General features: G+C 38.2%; 1 protein-coding gene across 3 annotated transcripts in view; it reads left to right on the plus strand.

The window, feature by feature from the left end:
* The window catches only part of LOC126267386 (uncharacterized), a 36,770-nt gene extending 28,384 nt beyond the window's left edge, over positions 1-8,386 (plus strand). For 2 of the 3 annotated variants that reach the window (XM_049972572.1, XM_049972573.1), the window contains one exon: positions 7,781-8,386. In XM_049972572.1, coding sequence (XP_049828529.1) covers positions 7,781-7,967 — 187 coding nt within the window. In that variant the 3' untranslated portion in view covers positions 7,968-8,386. Of the gene's footprint in view, positions 1-63; positions 813-7,780 lie in introns of those variants that run through there. The other variant, XM_049972574.1, reaches the window with a different exon arrangement.
* The last annotated feature ends 14,322 nt before the right edge of the window (positions 8,387-22,708 follow it).

Here is a 22,708-nt window from a genome sequence, read left to right on the forward strand (position 1 = left end):
TATTTTGACTCTTTTCACCCATTTTTAAGCATTTTTCATGGATATATGTGTGCATATTTTAAGGTCTCTAGTGATCAGTAATCAGTCAAGAGTTGTGATTCGGTATGGCAGTCTTGTAAGTTGCCATGTTAGACTGGAAGATTGTTGTGGACACCTCAGTGAGACAACATGATGAATGCTGCAAGGAGTAGCAAAGAAAGTGCATCAGTGTGGAATCAGGCATGTATAAAATGAACAAAAGGTGAAGTGTGGCAACACATCTCAGCTATATTGGTACTTAATATGTCTAGTGTTAGTTATCAAGGACAGCTAGTGACTGAAACCTTGTAAACTGTAGAAAGAATTTAACTGTGTCTGGGCATCTTGTTTTAGCTGTTTAATTGTTACAGTTGGACTTATGTAGATGTTTTGAGTCAGAGACTAACAGAATTTATCTGAAATGAAATATAAAGAATTTAGTTCCAAGTACAGCAGCAGAGAGAAGAAGGCTGAGAAGAGATGTATAATGGCATGAGCCTGAGCAAGAGGGCTAGACACCATAAAGAGGGCCACTTGCAGCAGTATGCTGGCACATCGTTGTGTCATTGGACGCACTGGTGGTTTTGACCAGCCACTGGCCGTCTAGAAACGAATGTCAAATGCAGCAAGCAGTTTCCATTGTGTTGCCAACAATACTGTTAACACAATAGACACCATTTGCAGCATGTGCCTGTAGTCTGAAGATTACCTCCCATCTGTTGAAAACCAGTTAAGACATTGTGAAATGCTCATGTGATTGTGCCTTAAAAAATAAAAATGTATGAAAGACTGAATATCAATCACTTAATTTCCAAGAATGTATGTCACTTTCTCCTTCTTTTCTGTACTGCTATTCTCACCTACTTCTATTCTATTCTCTCTCTCTCTCTCTCTCTCTCTCTCTCTCTCTCTCTCTCTCTCTCTCCCTCTCTGTCTATCCAGGGAATCAAGGAAATCAAGAAATATGTGTGTTAGAGAAGAAATTAACAACTCCAGCAATAAAATCAAACCAATATGGAATTTGTTAGAAGGGAGACAGGGAAAGTAACCACTGGGGTAGGTAGTATTACTATTAAAAAGAATGAAACCATCTTAACCAACAGTACACAGGTAGCCAATGTATTTAAAAATCACTTCTTAAGTGTAGGAGAAAAAATTGGTGAGATAAGTTCACAAGAAAAAGCCATGCAGTACATGGAAGAGTCAGTTTTGAAAAATTTTGGTCCGATTTAGTTTCATGTAACAACCTCTTGTGAAATAAGGTAAATTGTTAAATCTTTGAAAAATAAATGTTCTGTTGGAGTATATGACTTCTCTAACAAATTATTAAAACAATGTGGAGCAATTACAGCTGATGTTTAGAGTCACATATGTAACGCATCACTGATCCAGGGTATTTTGCCAGACAGGTTAAAATATGCCACTGTCAGGCCTCTCTACAAAAAGGGGGAAACCACAGATGTCAATAATTACCGGCCAGTATTCTTGCCTACAGCATTTTCAAAAATCTTTGAGAAAGTAATGTACTCAAGTGGTTAGCCATCTCAACAGTAATGGGATGCTTAGTAAATCACAGTTCAGACTTCAGAAATGCTGAGACAGCAGTATAGAATTTCACTGTCCACATAATAGTCTTTAAATAGTAAAATGTCACCAGTAGGAATATTCTGTGACTTATCCAAAGCATTATGTTAGACAATTTACAATTCTGTGGTGTAAAATGGAACAGCATATGAGTGGTTTAAGTCATATCTACAGAACAGGAAGCAAAAAGTCTCTTTCTATGCTTCAAGTGATTCAAAGGAGTTTGCCACTTCATCTAACTGGGGTGAAATTACATTAGGTGTTCCACAAGGTTCGATCATGGGCCCCCCCTCCTGTTCTTGATACATGTGAATGGCCTCCCTTCTTATGTGAAACAAGATGCTGAACTGACACTAATTAATCCAGTAAAAGAAAGTCCAATAAAAATGATACAAATAAGGTCTTTGGAAAAGTTATTAATTGGTTTCCTGCAAATGGGCTTGCTCTGAACTTTGAAAAAACACAGTACATCCAATTTTCTGCTGCAAAAAGTATAATTCCTTCAATAAACATAACACATCAAAAGAAGTCAGCAGCCAGTGTAGAGCATACTAAGTTTTTGGGTGTATGTATAGATGAGAATCTTTATTGAAAGATTCATATTTTGGATCTCCGAAAGCGAATAGGTTTAGCAACTTTTGCAATCAGAATAATTGCTAATTTTGAGGATGTAGAAATTAGTAAGCTAACATACTTTGCATACTTCCACTCTCTGATGTCATACGAAATAATATTCTGGGGCAACTCAACACTTAGGCAAAAGGTATTCACTACTCAAAAGAAAGTAGTTAGAATAATGTGTGGGGTTCATAGTCGCACGTCTTGTAGACATCTGTTTAAAAAGCTTAGGAATTCTTACAACTGCTTCAGAGTACTTTTACTCAGTAATGAATTTTTTTCTCAACAACATGGACCTGTTTAAAATGAACAGCGACGTTCATGATTACAATACCAGAAAAAAGAAAGACCTGCACTATCCTTTACTTAACCTAACTTTGGCACAGAAAGGGGTAAAATACGCTGCTTCAAAACTTTTTGATAAATTACCAGATGAAATAAAATGTCTGACAGACAGCAGTAATAGTTTCAAAAACGAATTGAAATCATACCTGCTTGACAACTCCTTCTATACCATAGATGAATTCTTGAATATGAGTAAATAAAACTGGAGATATAATATATGCATTTTGTGCCACTTAAGGGAATGGGATAGATAATAGAAATATTTAGGTATAACACTATAACTTGTTTCCTGTGCACATTTCTTGTGTATTAGACATGTTCCACATCATAACGGTTTTTCCGTGCTGTTGATCAATGGAACATGTAACTAACTAACTAACTAACTAACTAACTCCATTATTCTGATGACAACCTGGCTCTCACCAAGGTCTTACCATGTCACGTGCTTCTGACTGTTACATTTCTTAACTTCTTTTACTTCCTACCCAGATTTTGCAGGGTTCACACTACTACTTTCTGAGCCACAAACCCCCCACATTTACCAAGAAGAAGGTGCCCATCCCTATTGGGGCACTGGGACTTTGAGCAACACTCACCATGACTATTGCCATGGCTGGCTCACTGTGATGCCTAACAGTACAACTCAAAAGTGTTTCCACACTTCGCTGTGCCGTGGGAGGAGGAGCAACAGGGCATCAATATCGAGAGCCTTGCTCACTACACTACAGTAGAACCCCTCTAATCCGTCACCTTCGGGACTGGGACCATGGTCGGAACGAAAAAAAGGTCGGATTATCCGAAAAATCTAATATTTATTGGAAAAAATATAAAATGACACTTAGTACAAAAAATTAAACGATTTAAGAATTAAGACGTCTACAGTAATATAAAAAGATGTTTTTTACACAGTGTTAAACAATTAACGTCTACACACACATTACACATACATTACATGTATTGGTTTTAAAAGGAAAAAGACAAACAAATTGTAGTATTGTTACTGTACTTGATAACATATAAACAATATATACTGTAAAGTAAAAAATGTTTATAATACTGTATATACTATTGTATGTATAAATTAAAAAATGATTATACTGTATGCATTGTTTTTACAGTAAAAACGGAAACAAATTACTTGGAAAAAAAGTCAGTGATACAATTTTGTTTAGCAGATGTTATTCTAGATTTAGCTGCAGTGTCCCTCCCTTTTTTTATCCACAAAACGACACCATGACAAGTTTTCGAATGATCAATCCAGCCTTCACTGGCAGAAAATTTACTTTCTGCTTCCAGTTTTTTGTGCAAAACTATCACTTTTTCTTTCAGAATTGGTTCAGATATTGGAGTTCCTTTCCTTCTTTCTTGACAAAACCACATCCACAATGCGTTATCATGCAGTTCAAGCTAAGCTTTTTTAATGTTTTGCGATTCTTGAGAGTGTTTTCATCATCAATCGTAACTGTATATGATTCAATGTCTTTCCGATTCTTCCTCCAATTCTTAACTGTCTTAACACCTACATTCAGTTCCTTTGCAATTTTTTGGAGCAATTCTCCTTCGTCCTGTCTTTGTAGCACTGTTAATTTTTCATTTAGTGAAAGAGTTACATGTTTACGTTTGAATCCAGACATGTTGAAAAACAGACAGCTCTACACACAATGAATCTACAGTAATATGTACTGTAGAGAACATGGAATAAAGATAACAATGATGTTTTTTTATCCAAACAAAGGATAAAACTGCACAATAATGTAAAGTATAACAACATGCACAGCGAAAGACACTGCAACAATGGCCCGACAGGGGTCCAGTCAGTGACAAGTCGGCACAGGCTCGCGAGCCGGAGCATGGTCGGACTAACCGGAGTGGCGAACCATCCAGGGTCGATAGAGGGGTTCTGCTGTACCTAGTGTGCAGAAGAGCATATGGCGTGTCATTTCTATGACTGACTCTGCTCGGTCTTAAACTAAACCATACTTTCGTGTACTTTGGATGACATTCCAGTTTCTTTCACTCCCCGTATACGTTTAAATAAAACACAAGGCCTTATTTTTCACCCAGACTTGATACAAAAATCATATGAAGCACAATGTGCCAACCCAGAATGGCCAGGAGTTCGGTTGGTTTGCCATATCCAGAAGGGCCCGAAGAATAATAGAGTAGATGTGGGAGCATTTATTCTAGCACTCAGCAGGACAACACTTCCATTAAAGGTGAAGAACATGGTTCACTGCTGTGTCATCAAGCTTTACCTACCATCGCCTGTGCAGATTGCCTTTGTTTTGTATGTGTGTATCTCATTGTCTCAATAAACCCTCCTGTGGCAATTGTGGTCATGAGTAAACTTGACAGTTTGTGCCAACGTGTCAGGACAGGCATCCTACCCATTCACAAGTGTGTCCCATTTGCAAGAACGAATGGACAATTAAAAAATACAAATCCTTTTATTGATTATCGTACTTCAGTGGTAAAAAGAAGTACTAACATCAACTTGTTATTATGGTGAGTGGTTTCACAACCACCATGGGAAAACTTTGCTACCCATACAGTTGACATCTACCTGTAATCACATGCTACAAAACCACATCTATATGAGACGGAGGCAACCTTTCTATCATCCCTTTTCTTACAACATTGGGGATTGACTCCTAGTCCTCAGCTGGAACAGCATGAGCCAAGCAGACTCGTAGCCCAGTGCTGGCCTGCGGCTGAAGTAATTTAAGGCTATGAGCTGTAGAGCTGCCATTCTTCCATTTCCAATTTTAAATTAGACAAATCTTCACTGTCTTTGAAAACCTCAAAAGTTTCAAAAGACATGTCAACAAGAGAGTCAAAGATGGTGATTCTGGTGATGTCGGAACCTATGTTGCTGGACATTTTAACAGTGAAATTGATGGTGAATGGGGACTTTGGGGCACTATTCGCTACTCCAGCCTCTTCATCCCTCTAGCCCACCTGAGTGGAATTATAAGGAGTACTATCTTTTTGAACTAACACTGGTGTTTCCATTCTGTCTTGCAATCTATATTGTCATGCAAGAAACCTATATTTGTGGTAACTGCTGAAGTCCTACCAGTACCAAGCTTTTTATAGGAAATGTGACCACACTGAGACAATGTACAAAGGGATCTACACAGTTGTTCCAGACAATCTCATATATAGGTCTCCTCATCGAACAGTTGCATTTCAGTGCAGCAAATGGCTCTTCTTGGGCACTGATCTTACTAGTTGCGCACCAAAGTTAGTCACCTTATTACTTTTGGGTGTATGTAAATCTGCGATAGGGACCACTTCTCAGTTGCCCTGCCACTCTCATTGTATCTACCAACAAACTAACAGGCGCTCCAGAGGATAAACTGCCAGACCTACATTTCGAATGTCACTTTCTTGTCCTCCGGTGTATACCTGTTGATGATGTTTTTATAGTTGTAACAACTGCATTTACCAATGCTAGTGATGTAGTGATCCCATTATCCAATGGGTCTTGTCACCATTGGCTGGTCCTTTAGTGGACTAAGGAAACCGCTGTAATAAACAGACTAACAAGTGAGCTATTCAATTATTCAAACAATGCCCCAGAAAATCATTGAACAGTTGTGCACAAGGGGCTGTTTATTACTTAAACATTGAAAGAATGAATGCTAGGAAACATACATCGCCTTCTTGGAAGACACGCAAAGTCCTGCGTGTCCTTCGTGCCCATGACTTGTCCCCCAACACAACTCTAGGTTGTCTCTTGATCCATAATCAAATGATCCAACACCTACAGGCAGATCAATAATAGTACCTTCTCCACCTTTTTAATCATATCTGGCTCAGAGGTGAATTTCCTTTGCATTGATGCTATAGTATCATTATCCTGATGCTTATGACAGGACAGGACCCAACTTACATTGATACTTACTGATCAGTCAGCCTTACTTGTGTGCTATGTAGATTACTTGTGAGGATTACAGACTGTTGATTGTGCTGGGCCCTCGAATTAGAATTTGTTTACATTGTCAGCATCTTAACACCTCTGTGTGGTGAGTACAGGGTTGTGATTCTTAGGGATTTAAGTAAAATCAGGGAATTTCAGGAATTTCACGAAATCTCTGGGAATTCTGCAGTTTTAACCTTCCATTGAAATAGAATTTTATTGAGTTTATTAAATCACTAATACTTTATATCTCAAAGTGTGTTAATTATATGAATATTATTCCGTATAAATTATTGATGTTTAAAAACAGCAATGAAACTACTGGTTATCGCTAATTTAGAACTCAGCAGAGAGGAAAGGAAAGATACCATTGATGTATCAGGAGATTCTGGACACCATCTTCCTCCTCACACCTGGAATATTCAGGGAATTTTTTTTTCAAAGTTTGAGTAGCTGCCTTTGAGCAGCAATTTGCCCTTTCCATCCATTTTTTAAAAGTATATAAGTCTATGTTTCTCAGAAGTCAGGATATGGACATGCTTCATTTTTATTCAGACATGCAGTTGTCATTGTGGTTGTTTATTTTTTTTTTTCTCGCCCCATCAGATAGAAGTACATACCATATGAGATCAGACTCAACATCCTGTAAAAAAAATTTAACAGTGAATTCATTCATGCTGAATAGCGAACTGTACCAGCCTATAAAGCCATCTCAAACAATATTATATACACCTTTATTCCTAAGTTCCGTACAATATACCAATCTATAATTTAATTATCTTCTCTTAGGCCAGAAATGAGACCTCTATTTTTTAAAAAGTTTGTGCTTGATGTAGTCTTATCACTGAAATTGTTGATTTCCTTAAGGAATTTGGCATACCTAATTTGGCATGATGTGAAATTACTTCAAATAGGTCTCTGCATGACCTGTCCATCAGAGTGCAAGAAGTGCCTATATGTTTAATTTTTGTAAGTAAAATTAGTAGTGATACCCATTTATCTAATTCCATGCCCAGCTCTCAAGAGTTGCTTGTCCACATTTTGTCAACTTCTGTTACAAATTTATTGATAGAATTCTATGTTCACATATTACATAGGAAAGTTTTGTTAACACAACATATTTTATCTCTACAACTTGTAATATTATTGTTATGGTATTGCTTCTAAATATGTTGGAAACATTTTGTGGGTTAGAGGATGCATCCTGTGGTATCATTAAAGTCTGACCCCCAATTAGCTGTAAAGACTCATAAATAATAAGAACCATTTATAGAAATTTACTGTTGCTTTCAGCATAACATTAGCAATAAAGGAACAAGATTCTACAATTGTCTATTATAATGTGGAAAGAGAACTAGCCAGCCCAGATTCCCCAGAAACAACACAAAAGAGAAAGAAGAAACAAGAGACACGCAATTTGATTGAATCAGAACTGCATCGACAACGATTAGACATTTATGAGTCAGCACTTAATAAATAGATTGGTACAGTTGTGCTAAATACTATGTGGAAATTAACAGAAACATTCCTTGGTTATACCTATTACAATTTTGTTTTACATGCCAAAAGTAGAATAAGGACCATTGCTCTGACTGAATTTTTTTGACAAGATCTGAAAGAAAGTAATCTCCTCTTAAAGTATATTTATTGTACCTCTCATCATAGTGTTGAAATGCATATCTTGGAAACAAACTTGTTTTGTGCAAAAAATTGTTCATATGTATATAAACAGTGGATGTATCTTGGACTGCTGAAATCTTGTTTTGCATGTATATAGTCTGTGAGACAGAAAGTACAATTGTTGTGCAGCAGCTTTTTTAGATTAACAAATGACAGTGTCTGTAATTATGACAAATATGACTGAAATATGAGTGAAATATATGCATGCATCTTATCTTTCTTACTTGTTTTTATTACCTCTTACAAACAGCTTGCAGATAAAATAAATTCAGCAGCCGAGAAGGTGTGCAGCTTCTGCAACTTGAATCTTCTTTCAAGCATACATCGATCTTACTGTGCTGCTTCAGCCCAGATTAGAATTTATACAGATATATAATCATGTAATAATATTATTTTCCATTTTATGTGTTCATAATTTTAATATTTTTTATTCAGTGTCTAATTGTGAAAACCTGTAGAAAATTCTAGTAGAATGCATTAGTGTTGAATGCTTATAAACACCAATAGAAAGATATGAAGGGGATGTTGACATCATTAATATGATGAAACATTAAACCTAAATCCATCCTCCTTACTTGTGTGTAAATGTGTGTGCGTGTTGCGCAATAGATGACATTCAGATATGTAACAAACACATTGTTAAACAGGGACTGGTCATTGTTCCAGGAACTACCAGTTACATGTAGCTGTAAGGAATGAGAGGCAATATACAAAAGGGGTATAATGGGAATAATAAAGTAAATAGAGGGCAGCTATGGAAATATGTGTAAAATGTTGTAAGGAACAGCAGAAAGAATTTAAAGGGTGATTTACACGCAGTGAAACTACTAAAGAAAATTACAGTATGTGATCTGAGAATAAGCGTATAAGCTGCTTCAAAAAATATTCAGTAGTGTGTGCAGAGTAGGGAATTTCATCCAACTTGGCAAATGGCCTATCAGATGTTCAATTCCATATTATTGATTTGGTGTGTGTACTGTATTCAAAGTGCCCAAAAGCCAAAACAATAGCCAACCCTTTGTGGTGGGACATCAAGCACCTGCACAGCTGTGGCTCTCTGACCACACAGAGATTGCACTGTTGGTGCATGTGCTGTCCCATGTATGCCTAGGCACATGTGTTTGTAGATCTGGGACATGGAGAAACATTGCAACAGTGATATACACCTTGTGGCTGTAGTTTGTTGGCAACCATTGGAAAACTGCTGCTCAAAACGGCTGGCACCAAGGCAGAAGACTCACAGTAAAGATACCGAAACTATCCTGGGCTGGTGGTCATAACCTCAAGCCGTCTCAACTGAAAGATCAGATAGTTACGGTGCTGAAAGGTACAATTCCAAGAAATTTCCTGCCTTAGCTACATCATGGTAGAAAAGCAGTTCAACAAGCAAGGTGAAAAGTATACTCCAGAGTACTTGATATGTTCCATAACAGTGGTGAATCATTCTTGAATATAAAATGAGAGTTCAATGCAGAACAAGTTGAAAGTAAGGTCAGTGAAGGCACCTCAATAAAATGAGTAGCAGATCAGTATTAATTCAAACATCATCTCTTTCCCAATCACCAGTCCTTTTCTTGTGTAACAAACTGAATGATATCCCAGTGACTTTTATAGCTCATAAGAACCTCAGAATGGTGCAAGGAACAATTTTTCATTGTGACTTTACACGATAAACAGCTGAAGATCTACAGGCAAAGTTAGACAAATGTTGAGTCCAGTGTGGCCGTGAGTCATGTTCAGATAGCCTAATGGTAAGGGGATTGCTCATGATATGTGGGAAATCTGGGTTCATATCCCAGTCCAACACAAATTTTCATTATACAGCTGATAGTTGCTCACAATCACAACTGTGAATATGACTCATGTGTTCTGCCAGTTACCACTGCAGTTAGCTTGTTCTAGGAGGACATTCCCTGTTTTGTCCTTTCCACCTCTGTTAAAAATTGATGCACACATTTTGATGGGCAAGGTGAACCAAAGGTTACAAGTGCTAGAACTGGAGACGGTGATAGCACCTCCTTAACACGTTCACTGCCATCGGCGCACCAGCACGCGCGGCCGATACTGGTGCGTATGCCGTGGATGCACCTGCACAGCAAGAGACTCAGCTGTTGCGAGACACCACAGTTTAGTTGGGAACAGCCATTCAGTGTGGTTTATTGTGCAGGCACTCTAAGAACATATGGTTTTCAATTCTTACGGGTGCAGTTCGTGTTTTTTCCCTACAGTTTTTCTCTGTTGTGTGACTGAAAATGGAAAACAATTGCGGGCCCTTCAGAACCTAAGAAATATAAAATACGGGACACAATAAACATACAAAAACTAATGGATGCAGAATTATTACGAATATTAGAAGAAAGTGATTCGGAAACAGAATTGGCCAGTGGGGAGGATGGGTGGGAATCCAGTGGAGAGTCTGACAGAGCCGAGTTTGCTTTAGTAGAAATGGCTGTGAATCCAAGGGAAAGGGAAAGGGCAGAAGGAGTGGTAACAAGTGGTAACATAGCTAATACAAGTGTTGCATGGGAAAGGGAGCCAGTTGGAATGGTAAAGAGGGACTGCTAATTCAACCAGTGGGAAACACTCCCTTAGATTATTTTCGTCCTTTGCTGATGGGCCAATTTCTATTGAAAGTTGTAGAAGGAACAAAACGAAACGCAATTGAATTATTCCTTTCTGTGGGAACCAAAGAACAATCACGAATAAATTGTTGGGAAGATGTGACAGTTGATGTATTGTTAGTGTTCTTGGGAGTTTTCCTGCACATGTGAAATGTAAAGATGAGGAAGTTGCAGGACTATTGGAAAAAGGACCCTTTATTTCGCGTGAAAGGAATTACTGATAGTATTTCACGAAATCGTTTTCTTCTAATACTATGTGCATTGCATTTTTCTGAAAATCCAAAACAGGGCAGACCAAAAACCATCTGACAGGTTGTATAAAATATGTCCAGTTATCAATTTGTTCAATGAAACGATGTGCCAAGTGTACTACTTTGGATGGGAACTGTCACTAGACGAATCAATGATCCTTTGGCATGGAAGATTACTTTCCGCCAATGTTGTTGTGGTCTTCAGTCCTGAGACTGGTTTGATGCAGCTCTCCATGCTACTCTACCCTGTGCAAGCTTCTTCATCTCCCAGTACCTACTGCATCCTACATCCTTCTGAATCTGCTTAGTGTATTCATCTCTTGGTCTCCCTCTACGATTTTTACCCTCCACACTGCCCTCCAATGCTAAATTTGTGATCCCTTGATGCCTCAGAACATGTCCTATCAACCGATCCCTTCTTCTAGTCAAGTTGTTCCACAAACTCCTCTTCTCCCCAATTCTATTCAATACCACCTCATTAGTTATGTGATCTACCCACCTTGTCTTCAGCATTCTTCTGTAGCACCACATTTCAAAAGCTTCTATTCTCTTCATGTCTAAGCTATTTATCATCCACGTTTCACTTCCATACACAGCTACACTCCATACAAATACTTTCAGAAACGACTTCCTGACATTTATATCTATATTCGATGTTAACAAATTTCCTTGCCATTGCCAGTCTCAATACATCAAAAATAAGAAACACAAATATGGCATAAAGCTATATATTTTGACAACTCCCACTGGAATGTTCCTAAAATTCGCGGTATACACTGACATGCTGGACGATTTAGGAGGAAGAAGCCATGTCCAAAAAATTGTTCTTCACTTACTGGATGAAAGGTTGAATGCTGGTCACCTGTTTACATGGAGAATTATTATAATAGCTTCGCAATGGCTAAGTTGCTCCTGGATAAATAGACTCACTGTATGGGAACTCTGAGGGTGAATAGGAAAGATACACCCAAGGAAATACAGAAGGCAAAATTACAGAAAGGTGAAGCCAATGCCAGATTTGCGGAAAGAGTTAATATAGGTAAGTGGCGTGATAAAAGGGAGGTTTGCTACATTTCTAATGCATTTACAAATGAAACGGTTGAGGTTGAAAATGAAAGAAAAGAGAAGACATCTAAGCCCTTGGCCATTGTAACCTGCAATAAATTTGTCGGGAGTTGATCGACATGATTTCTCTCGGAACGAAAAACATATGCTGGTACAAGAAACTTTTTATCCACATTGTGGAAATGATGCTGTCAAACACACATGCCCTACGCAATAAATATTCTGGCACAAAAATGCCCCTCCAAGAATTCAGACTCAGTATAAGAGCAATATTGCCACAGAAGCAGGTAGAATGGCCAGTCCCCAACATGTTGCGACAAAACGAGTATCAATTGGAAAATCAAAAACTCTGAGAAAAAAGTGCAGATCATGTGCCAGTCGAGAACAACGATAAGAAACGATTTAAGAGTTCCCAGATTGCCCAAATAAAGCAGGGTATTGTTTGAATTGTTGTGTTATTCACCACCTCTAAAGGCAGATAGCAATTTTGTTTTTCTTTTATTTTTCAACAGTTATGTGTAGGTACTATTCTTGAACTTTGTATTTATTTTATTTGTTTGAGTCTAATTGGTAAAGTTCTTGATTGTATCTTTTCTGAGTTTTGACATACATTATATTTCAGAAGTTTCCTCAAGATCTTGTATTTGTTTTCAAATGCTGTTTCTACTATATGTTTTGTTCACTAGATATGTCGTTTGTCAGTAGGATGTTTCATTTTATTTTTCAATATAAAATAAAAATATAGTACTCTAAACTGTCAAAATTTTCAGGAAAAATAAATGAGACGCACTAGCACGTCCATGGCAACCCGCTCCAGAATGTGGCCTGACACCTTTGTGCGTCCCCCAAAAATTTGGTTCATGAGAGTAAATTTCATCTTTTACTTATAAAATAAATACATTTTATATTACTTTTAGCAATACAGTCTGAGATTCTATTAAAAAAATAATTGGTTACGTGGCAGTGCAAGGCCAATTACAGTGGCAGCGAACGTGTTAAGGATGAGGAAAGATTTTTCTTGCAACACGTTCCATGAAAATTTTATGTCTTCCTCCAGTAGTTCTTTGTACAGAAGTCCTTTATTTGTCACTGGTATTGCGAGAAAATTCCAAGAAAACTTCTCGTATCACAAATGTACAAAGGAGTAAGAAAATCTGTCTGCTCTTATTTTCTCTGGATCAGGATGGACTGTACTGCCATTAACTACTGGAGGTCTGCAGTCTGAAAGCACTTCAAAACACTTGTCAGGTGGCTCAGATGTTCTTCAGGAGTATTTGAAAAAATAACAATGAATCCAGACAGCAAAACACATTATTTTAGGTGTCAAATCAAGTTGTCCATCATACATTCAAAGGTGGCTGGAGCGTTACATGAACTCACAGAGGCTGTCACAAGTTTTCGCATTTAAAATGAATTTCCTGTTTGGAATATTACATTATCTGTCCACAAGATTGCACATTTGACCGACGCACATACCTGTACATCATCTAGGCACTGCCGTAGTACTATCTGAATTTTGTAATGTGTTTTGGATCATGAAGGGGAAACAGTCTTGCACACTGGACTTCCTAGCAAATTAGCCAGAAATACCTGGAGATACAAGATAGAAACTCCTTTACCACCTGATCGTATTTAATTCACCAAGGTGTTTTCTGTAACTGGCATACATTTCGCCAGGCTAGTTCCTGTTAAGCTCTGAAATTTGCTACAGATCTATTACATCTTATTCTTTGTGTGTACTACAAGGCCTCTTGATCTTGAGTCTGTATCAGATGTGAGCTATGACAATATTTTTTTATGGCATTCGGAAGATTTTCTCCTAGGAGAGGGCTGCCAAACACTATTTATTCTGACAACACACAAACATTTCAAGCTGTGGATATAGAACTAAAAGACCCATCTCATTTCTTTGAGGACACAAAGCTTAGTTAGATTTTAGAATTCACATAGGCTGTCAGGAAGGTTCAGTTAGATTTTGTCTACCATTGTGTTTCAATTAATTTCATTGCACCAAGGATGGATTGGAGGGGGGGGGGGGGCTGACGAGAGCATACAGCAAAAAATGAAACTTTGCCTAAGAGAGGCTTTGCTGAAATTCCTAGAAGATGAAGAAACTCTTAGAACTTTTTAATGGAAACAGAAGCTGCCATCAGTTGCACAGGAGGACTCGGAAATATTGATGCCAGACTATTTGTTAACTGATGAACGGCTGACTACATTACTGCCATTCCAGAACCCAGTATTCTGTAGGACCTTTTGAAGAGAGGTGATGCAAAGACAAAAGCTGCAAAATGATTTCACAACTAAGGCACATATGGAAAGTGTGCATTATTGAAAGAGGACCAAGAAGAGATGGAATAGTGTGGTCCTTAATTCTTCAAACATCTAATGGAAAAAAATATTAGTCGGGCTGTGCAGCTGATCATACCACTTGAGACTCTGTCACGGTGCAGATGTTGAAGACAATACATTAATAGTCTGTTCATTATTCACCTCTGTAATGTAACAAATTTGGCTGTGGAAGTAATAATAAAGCTCCAAGAAAATACATATTTGATCCTGTGCATCAATCTGAGACATTTAACAGTGGCTGAAGAATTCGACTGATTCCATAATTTGAGGACAGAGACATTACAGGCCACAGAGAAGGGAAGGAGAATGTCAATAATCTTGGTGAGGCTGTGCACAATGTGCAAGAGGAACAAACACAAGTAAAGGAGGGTGTAATCGAGAAAATAAAAACTATCCAGGATGCAAAATAGACTGTTTATCACAGACTGAACAAGTTTGAAAATGCTGTAGTCGCAGTAGTGACTGGGAATTGACTTTCAGCAAAATTAAATAATGATTTAGGCAGAAGTTTAACATGTGGCAACTGAGGCCTCTATTTGGCCAAGTTTTAAACTGACCTCATTGAGAAACTGCAGCAAAAATAAAAATCTTAATTGCATTCAAAGATAAATCTTGACTGAAGAAAAGTTGGGACTTGAACTTTTGAGTTCTCTTCCATATGGAATGATATGGAAACATAGGAACTTTGTAGAATGGCGTCTAAATAAGGCTCAAAACCTAACTTCACATATTCTAGACCTAAACTCTGTAAGGCACCATATGATGTGTGGCAAAGGGTACTACTGGTACCACTATCATTTCCCTCCTTTCCCATTCAATTTGAGAATGTTGATAAGCCTCTGTATCCGCTCTAATTCCTCTGATTTTTTTCATCACGGTCATTTCTCAAGATATATCTGACAAGATGTAATATGTTACCTGACACAGGTATAATATACATTGTTGGAATTTCAGCATGTGCCAATGGAGTCTGGTGAACATCTCTGTATTGCTCTCATACTTTATATATGCATCCATGATGAAAACATGGTGCTCTTTGCTGGACCTTCTGTATCTCCTTTATTAATAATATCTAATAATGATCCTAAATTGAACAGTAGTACTTGAGAACCTGTTGAATTGTGTTACGTAAGCCACAACCTTCATGGCTTAGTTGGATTAAAGAAAATAATAATATGTTTATTACAGTTCAAAGTACAAGATTATAATACTACACAAAATTATAAATTTTACGTATTGTGGTTTGCATAGTCACTAATTGACCATGCCCTTTTTATAGAGTTTTATATGGTAACATTTCCATATTCAATGACAGTTTACACTCGTACATCGTGTTTGGTTCATGATATCACGTGTTGTTGGAAATTAGACTGTTGTCCTGGTGATCACATGTCTCACCTCAAAGTTTTCCTTTGTCCATATTTGGTCAATCATGGCATCCGTGCAGTAAAATTCTTGAGGTATGTCTTCCCTTTTTTCTTTCAATGTTTTTAGTAGGTATTCTGAAGCACTGGTGTTGAGTAGCATCAGGTTTTTCCATAGGTCTTCAATGGATGAGGATTACATTGCCAACAGGTATAAAAGTCTGGATGGTATTGTTTTGGACACTCCGATCACTTTCTTTATATAGGTCACTTTTATTCTTCCTAGTATCATTAGATTTTCCACTGTGAAATGTGATCTGATGCTTTATATGCCCTAAGTCAGTATTGGCGAGACTTTGGCTCTGAATAATACTATTGCTGTCTCTAGTCTGAGGGATCTAATATGTTATGTTCCATGAATAGTCATTATTGCTTGCATTGCTTTATCTGTTACATGTTTTTTGCAACATTTTGCACTTGGTTGCATTGTGACCCATAGATACTTGAAGTCTGGTGCGATTTTCTGTTTTCTCTCCCATATGAAGACCTCAGCCGATGCAGGTGTTCTTCCTCCACTTCTGAGCACCATCATTTCTGTTTTTTTGCCGCATTTATTTTGAAGCAGTATTCAGTGCACCAATCTTCCACATTGTTGTGCATTGTCTATTGCTTTGTTATTTGTTGTAGCTTTGCAATGTCCTTTGAGCCTATTACAATATCATCTGCATGTGCATATAAGGCTACAACCTCTCTTGTGGCATTCTTACAATTTCCTCAGCTGCCAGGATAAAGAACAGAGGACTCAGTGGGTCTGCCTGAAGTACTCTGTTTGGAGTATCGGCTCTGATAGGGAGATGTTATCTGAGATCCTTATTTCGTTCCATCTCAGTACTCCACTTATGATTCATGTCCATATGTTGTTTTCACTTCCCGTATGCCCTTTGGCAGGAGCTCTGCTGTGGCCAGAATTTATCTTCCTTTCAGAAATACCATTTGGCTTTCAGCCAGATGTTCATCATTTGTTTACTTTATTCTTTTCATTATTATTATTATTATTTTAATATTTTGAAAGGTAAGTTTCCTAGTGCTATGCCTCTGTATTTGCTAGGGCTCTTGGGGGTCTCCTTTCCCTTTATATAGCACTTTTGTTGTTGATTTTCTCTGCTGCGTCATTTAAATATGCACTATACACTTTTCAAGTAGCCTTTTTGTTGTTGCTTGGTGGTGTTAATGGCATCTTTGACCTCTTCTGTAGCCAATGGGAGCCATTCCTTAGTTGTTTATGGCAATGTCTCATTTTTGCCCACTAGTCTTTTAGTCCCTTGTACAGTATGTTTTTGAAGTACAGCTCCCATTATTTCATATTGACATAATGTGTTTCGGCTTGTTTTTGGTGGTGTAGTGCAATATAGGGGTCTCTTGAGGTTTCTTTCCTTCTGTTTCTTCTCTTTTTTTTTCTTTTTGAGTTTTCTTATGTCATTTTTCAGCATAAGTAGTGAGGAATATAGGGTTCTCTGTGCACTGTTCTGGTTGGTGTAGGCTTTCTAGAACATCTTTTCTTAGCCTGTAACACAAGGTGTCAAAACATCATTTTGCTACTCTTTTGGTCCTGGGATTGATGGCTTGTCTTAGGAGACCTTGTAATGCTTCTGTTGCTTCCTCTAAGTGTGCATTGTCTATTAGCATTTCAATTTGTTCTCTGTCATGTGATTTTGCTTCCAATTTCCCAATGTCTATTGTTCTTGAAAGTGCTTGTTTCTCCTTTTTGTGTGCTTTTTGCCATTCTCCTTGGATACTTATATGTGGTTTGCAGTCCAGAGAGGTATTATATTGCCCCTTGTTGATTCTATTAGGAATACGATGTCTGTCGTGCTTTTGTCATTGTGGGGAAATATATGTAGGTTTGTCGGGATTGTTTAATAGGATAAAGCCTTTTTCCCACAACTTTTCCTCTATTATTTTCATTTTGTAGTTTTGTGTATCCATTCTGCGAAAAGGCTCTGACAATAATTGAAAGTTTATCGTATGTACTCTGATCAGCTGGCCTTATCAGTCCTGTCAGGAATGTATGTTCCTGTTTAATCACCTTGTATTGCTTGTAGATGAGTGCAGTAAACTTCCAGGAAGATGTTTAAGGTTCCTACAGCTCCTACATTCTCTTTTTTCCTTTCTTTCTTTTTTTTCGCAGTGTTCTTGTGTCTTATTAAAGAGAGATCCTTCTGTTTTGGCGGAAAAAAACGAGGACTGTGAAAGCATCTGTCCATAATTCCTGCTGCAATTCAGCTTTGCCAAGTCTAAGTTGTGAAAGAGGATGCCTACTTAAAAGGAATTCGTATTATTGTTGTTTGGTAGTTTGTCACATTTTATGATCTCTGTAATTCCTATCTTATTGAGAAATTGTTTTACTGAATCTGGTGTTGTCTCAAGTTTCAGCCATCGTATGTAGAGCCAGGCTGTCTTATCTGCAGCTTGTATATTTGCATCTCGTACTCCAGTACCAATCAGTCCAGTCTCATGTTGCTTAGCTGATCTTCTCTCTCTTCTGCAGGTAACTTTGATCCATTGTTCTTTGTTTACATTCGTTTCTGTTTCTTGATCTCGTGTCACATTTCTTGTTATGAGTGTTTTATCTTCATTCGTGTGAAACACATTTTCTGTTTGCCTCTCTGTGCTGTTGAGCCTTTGTTGTGATTTTGGTGTCTTTAGTATTGTATTTTCAATTTCTTCCTGTAGCAGAATCTTTACAATGTTTATGAAATCCTTCTCCATGAGGCTTATGTATTGCGTAACTTTTTCTGTAATTTTTCCTCTAGTATTGTGTCATGGTCAAGAGGCTGCCTGATTGCTGTAGTTACAGGCTATCCTGCTAAGTGTCGATATGTGATGGTTGCCGCTCTCAGTTTCTTGTATCGAGTGAACAAGTGGCACCACTTGTCCCACAATGCTGCAGTCTTTCCCCTCTGTCTGGGGTTGCTAACCTCACTTTTTGAGATTGTGTTGTCTTTATTTTAGTGTTTTCCATGATCGCGTCCAGTTTTATTACACTGAAACATTCTCTCAAGGTAATCACTTCCTTAAAAATGTCATCTTCCATCCCTTTCTTGGATTATCCAGTAATTTCCACCAAATTTATCAAACTTTGTAGTGCTCACTTATCACTTTTGTCTACTGTGTCTGCTATTTTAACCCAGAAAATATCAGTATTACATTCACAGTAAGAAATTAATGGGACAGGATCAATCTAAGGTCTCCAATCTGTTTTTGAGAACAATTAGATATCATCAAAGTGCTGCAGGCTCAAGTTGGGACACAATGCCGAAATCCATATGCTTGCCAACACCCAGGAGCTTAGCATTCGCCCCGTGCCAGTGGCTCAGCAACTGCAGACCAGGCACTATGGCAGTAACCAGCATTTCAAGACTAGGCAGTGTCTGGCCACGTACATGATCTCACCAGCAGCAAGACCTACCGTGTCACGTAATAAGGCTGCTGCCTGGCTAGCTGAGCATATTGCAGCAGCTCAGCTTCAAATGGGCATCCACTGTGTGCGCGCTGCTGCTGTGAGGCCACTGACGGTCTTCCGACAGGACTACCAGCCAAGGGTCCAGCCACTGCCAGATGGGCCGAGAGTTGAATTGTCTCCCTCCTAGTATGAACTGTCAAGTGCGGGTCATGGCATAACAATGCTGGCCTATCACATCTGACGCGACATTGCCAAAGGGTGCCAACAGTGCGAGGTGTTGGCACTGCTGGGGCAGCAGTTACTGTTGCCCTCATGACACTGCTTGCTGCCACTGTGGGCCACAAGATCAGTGCCTGACCGTGCTGTGGAAATAGAGTAGCACAGGTCGACATTAGGCTGCGCCACCAGATGAGAGCTGGCCTCTTGTAGCCCTTGCCAACTTACTGAACACACAACACCCATGGTGTAGGAGCCATTACCATTTTTGACAACTAGAAGAATGGTTCTTCCAATGCCCCACCTCACCCCTGCACCATGGGTCATTATATCTGTAGTTACTGGACTTTTCGTATTTCCACTGTCCTGCTTTTCATAATGTCTGGTGTTGACTCACTTCTTATACCTAAGAGAGACCAAGGGGTGAGACGATGATACCAGTTGTGTGTAAACAATATAATTTGCTGGGTTATGTGGCTCCTTGCACTGAATCACTCAGTCTGTTGTGTTGGGAATGTTGAGGGAAATGCATTTCACCAGCCAGTGCAGGGAAAGTGTGTGGTTGACACTAGGGAGGCTGTGGTTGCCAGGGAAGTATAAGCCAGCGTAGATAGAAGATGATTGTAGGCATAGTTTGCTGTACATAGAGAAGTAGAAATTTAGTAGTCTGTACTAGTGTCAATGATATGTCAATACAAAGCGAAGTGCAGCTGTATATACATAAATTTTTATCTGTGTTTTGTCTTATTAATTACTTGGGGTAGATGTGAGTGTGCAAGTGAAGCAGAGAAGATGCTTGTTTTGCACTAGTGAATAACTGAAACCTGGTTTTATTTATAAAAAAGCTTGCATTAATTAATAATACTTCTATTGCCTTTTTTGAAATCTATATACATTAATTAGGTTTGGAAATTAATGTCATTGAGATGATGTCCTAATTGTTGGACACAAATTTGAACCCTCTACGAATAAATCAAAGTCTACCACCTGCTTTACCCATGACTGAGCCTATGTGATCATGCCACTTCATATCATCTTCATCTACATCTGTATCTACACATATACTCTTCAAACCAACGTGAGGTGCATAAGCAAGGGTATGTCCCATTGTACCAGTTATTAGGGTTTCTTACTGTTCTACTCACGAATGGAGTGTGGGAAGAATCATTGTTTGAATGTCTCTGTGCATGCAGTAATTATTCTAATCTTATCCTCACAATCCTATGTGAATGATACATAGGTGGCTGTAGCATACTTCTAGAGTGATCATTTAAAGCTAGTTCTTGAAACTTTGTTAGTAGACTTTTTTTGGAATTGTTTGTGTCTATCTTCAATGGACTTCCAGTTCAATTCTTTCAGTACCTCTGCGACACTCTCACATGGATTAAACAATCTTGTGACCACTCGTGCTGCCCTTCTCTGTACATGTCTGTCCTATCTGGTATGGGTCCCAAACACTTCAGAAGTTTGTAAGCAATCTCCTTTGTAGACCGATTGCACTTCCCCAGTGTTGTACCAATAAACCGAAGTCTACCATCTCCTTTACCCACAACTGAACCTATGTAATCATTCCGTTTCATATCCCTACAAAGTGTTACACCCAGGTATCGATATGAGTTGGCTGATTCCAACAGTGACTCACTGATATTACAGTCATATGATACTATGTTCTTTTTTTTGTTTTGTAAAGTGCAAAATTTTACATTTCTGAACATTTAGAGTAACTTGCCACTCTCTGAACCACATTGAAATCTTATCAAGATCTGACTGAATATTTATGTAGTTTTTCTCAGATAGCACTTCATTAAAAATAACTGCACCTTCTGCAAAAAACCTGAATGTACTATTAATTTTGTCTGCAAGGTTGTTAACCTCTAGAGTCCTGACGGTTGGTCCGAAGTCTGATTTTATTTAAACTGATATTCACAAGGGATAAGGACACAAATATGTCAAAAATACGGAGAGAAATTTTATTTTCATTTTTACATATATTTTCCAGATGGCATCATATGTCTAGGTCAATACAAAGTTATACACATGAGTGTTACGACAAAATTATTCTTAACATATAAAATAATTCTATCTTTGTGTGAGAAAATCTGGAGCGTTGCACTATATGGTGCAGAGACCTGGACATTGAGGAAGGAAGATGAAAGAAGATTGGAGGCACTAGAGATGTGGATGTGGAGAAGAATGGTAAAAAATTGAAATGGGAAGACCAAGTAAGAAATGAAGAAGTATTAAGAAGAGTTAGAGAAGAAAGAAACATGCTGAAAGTTATCAGAAAAAGAAAACAGAACTGGACTGGACATTGTTTGAGGAGGGACTGTTTATTGAAGGAAGGAATAGAAGGGATGGTGGAGGGAAAAAGGGGAAGACGAAAAAGAAGATATCAAATGCTGTACAATATCAAAGGAGACAAATATTCAGAAATGAAAAGACTGGCTATGGACAGACAAAAGTGGAAGAGGCTTAACTCACGACAAGACCTGCCGTAAGGCAGAATACCATACTACTACTGTGTGAGAAAAGTAAGATAAGTTCAAATTTATTTCTTGTGAAAAAGAGCAAAAGAATTTCTTTTAGATGTAAAGCACAGGAATATTTGAAATGTGCTACATCGTACAAATGTTAGACCTCTACAACCCTCTAACTTGCATTTTGATCTATTTTTCTGTATATTGTCCATCATCTGAGACATGTGTCTAGCATGTGCCCTGAATGGCAAAGATGGTAAAGCTTCTGGTGCTCTTTCCCAATTTGCTGGTGGACCTTCATCACCACCACCCTCATGATCATCATTGCTCGAATCTGATCTTTGTTCATTTTGTAGCTCACCATAGAAAATAAGATTTTGTGCAACATCAAGCTTGATATTGCATGATATCTTTTCTCATAAATTCATTGCTTTGCATTGCTTACCCATATTCTAGTCAAGCTGCTGCAACAGCAAAATCTTTGAAGTAGTGGATGACGCATGCTGTCCATTGGTTAGTTCTGCTTCTCATGGGATATTTTCCCCACTACCCTTTCCAGGAGATCCAAACCACTCATATATTTGTTATATTTGGTAACTGCATGTGGCCTATGACTTCAGACATAAACCTTATCATTCTTTGACCAATGTTGAATTTGGACAGTGGGATGAACACCAAACACAGAAGATGCAATGTAAATAGGTTTATTGTCAAACCATTTGATTGCAGCTA

Source organism: Schistocerca gregaria, chromosome 4 (assembly GCF_023897955.1).
Source record: "Schistocerca gregaria isolate iqSchGreg1 chromosome 4, iqSchGreg1.2, whole genome shotgun sequence".
NCBI classification, from domain to species: Eukaryota; Metazoa; Arthropoda; class Insecta; order Orthoptera; family Acrididae; genus Schistocerca; species Schistocerca gregaria.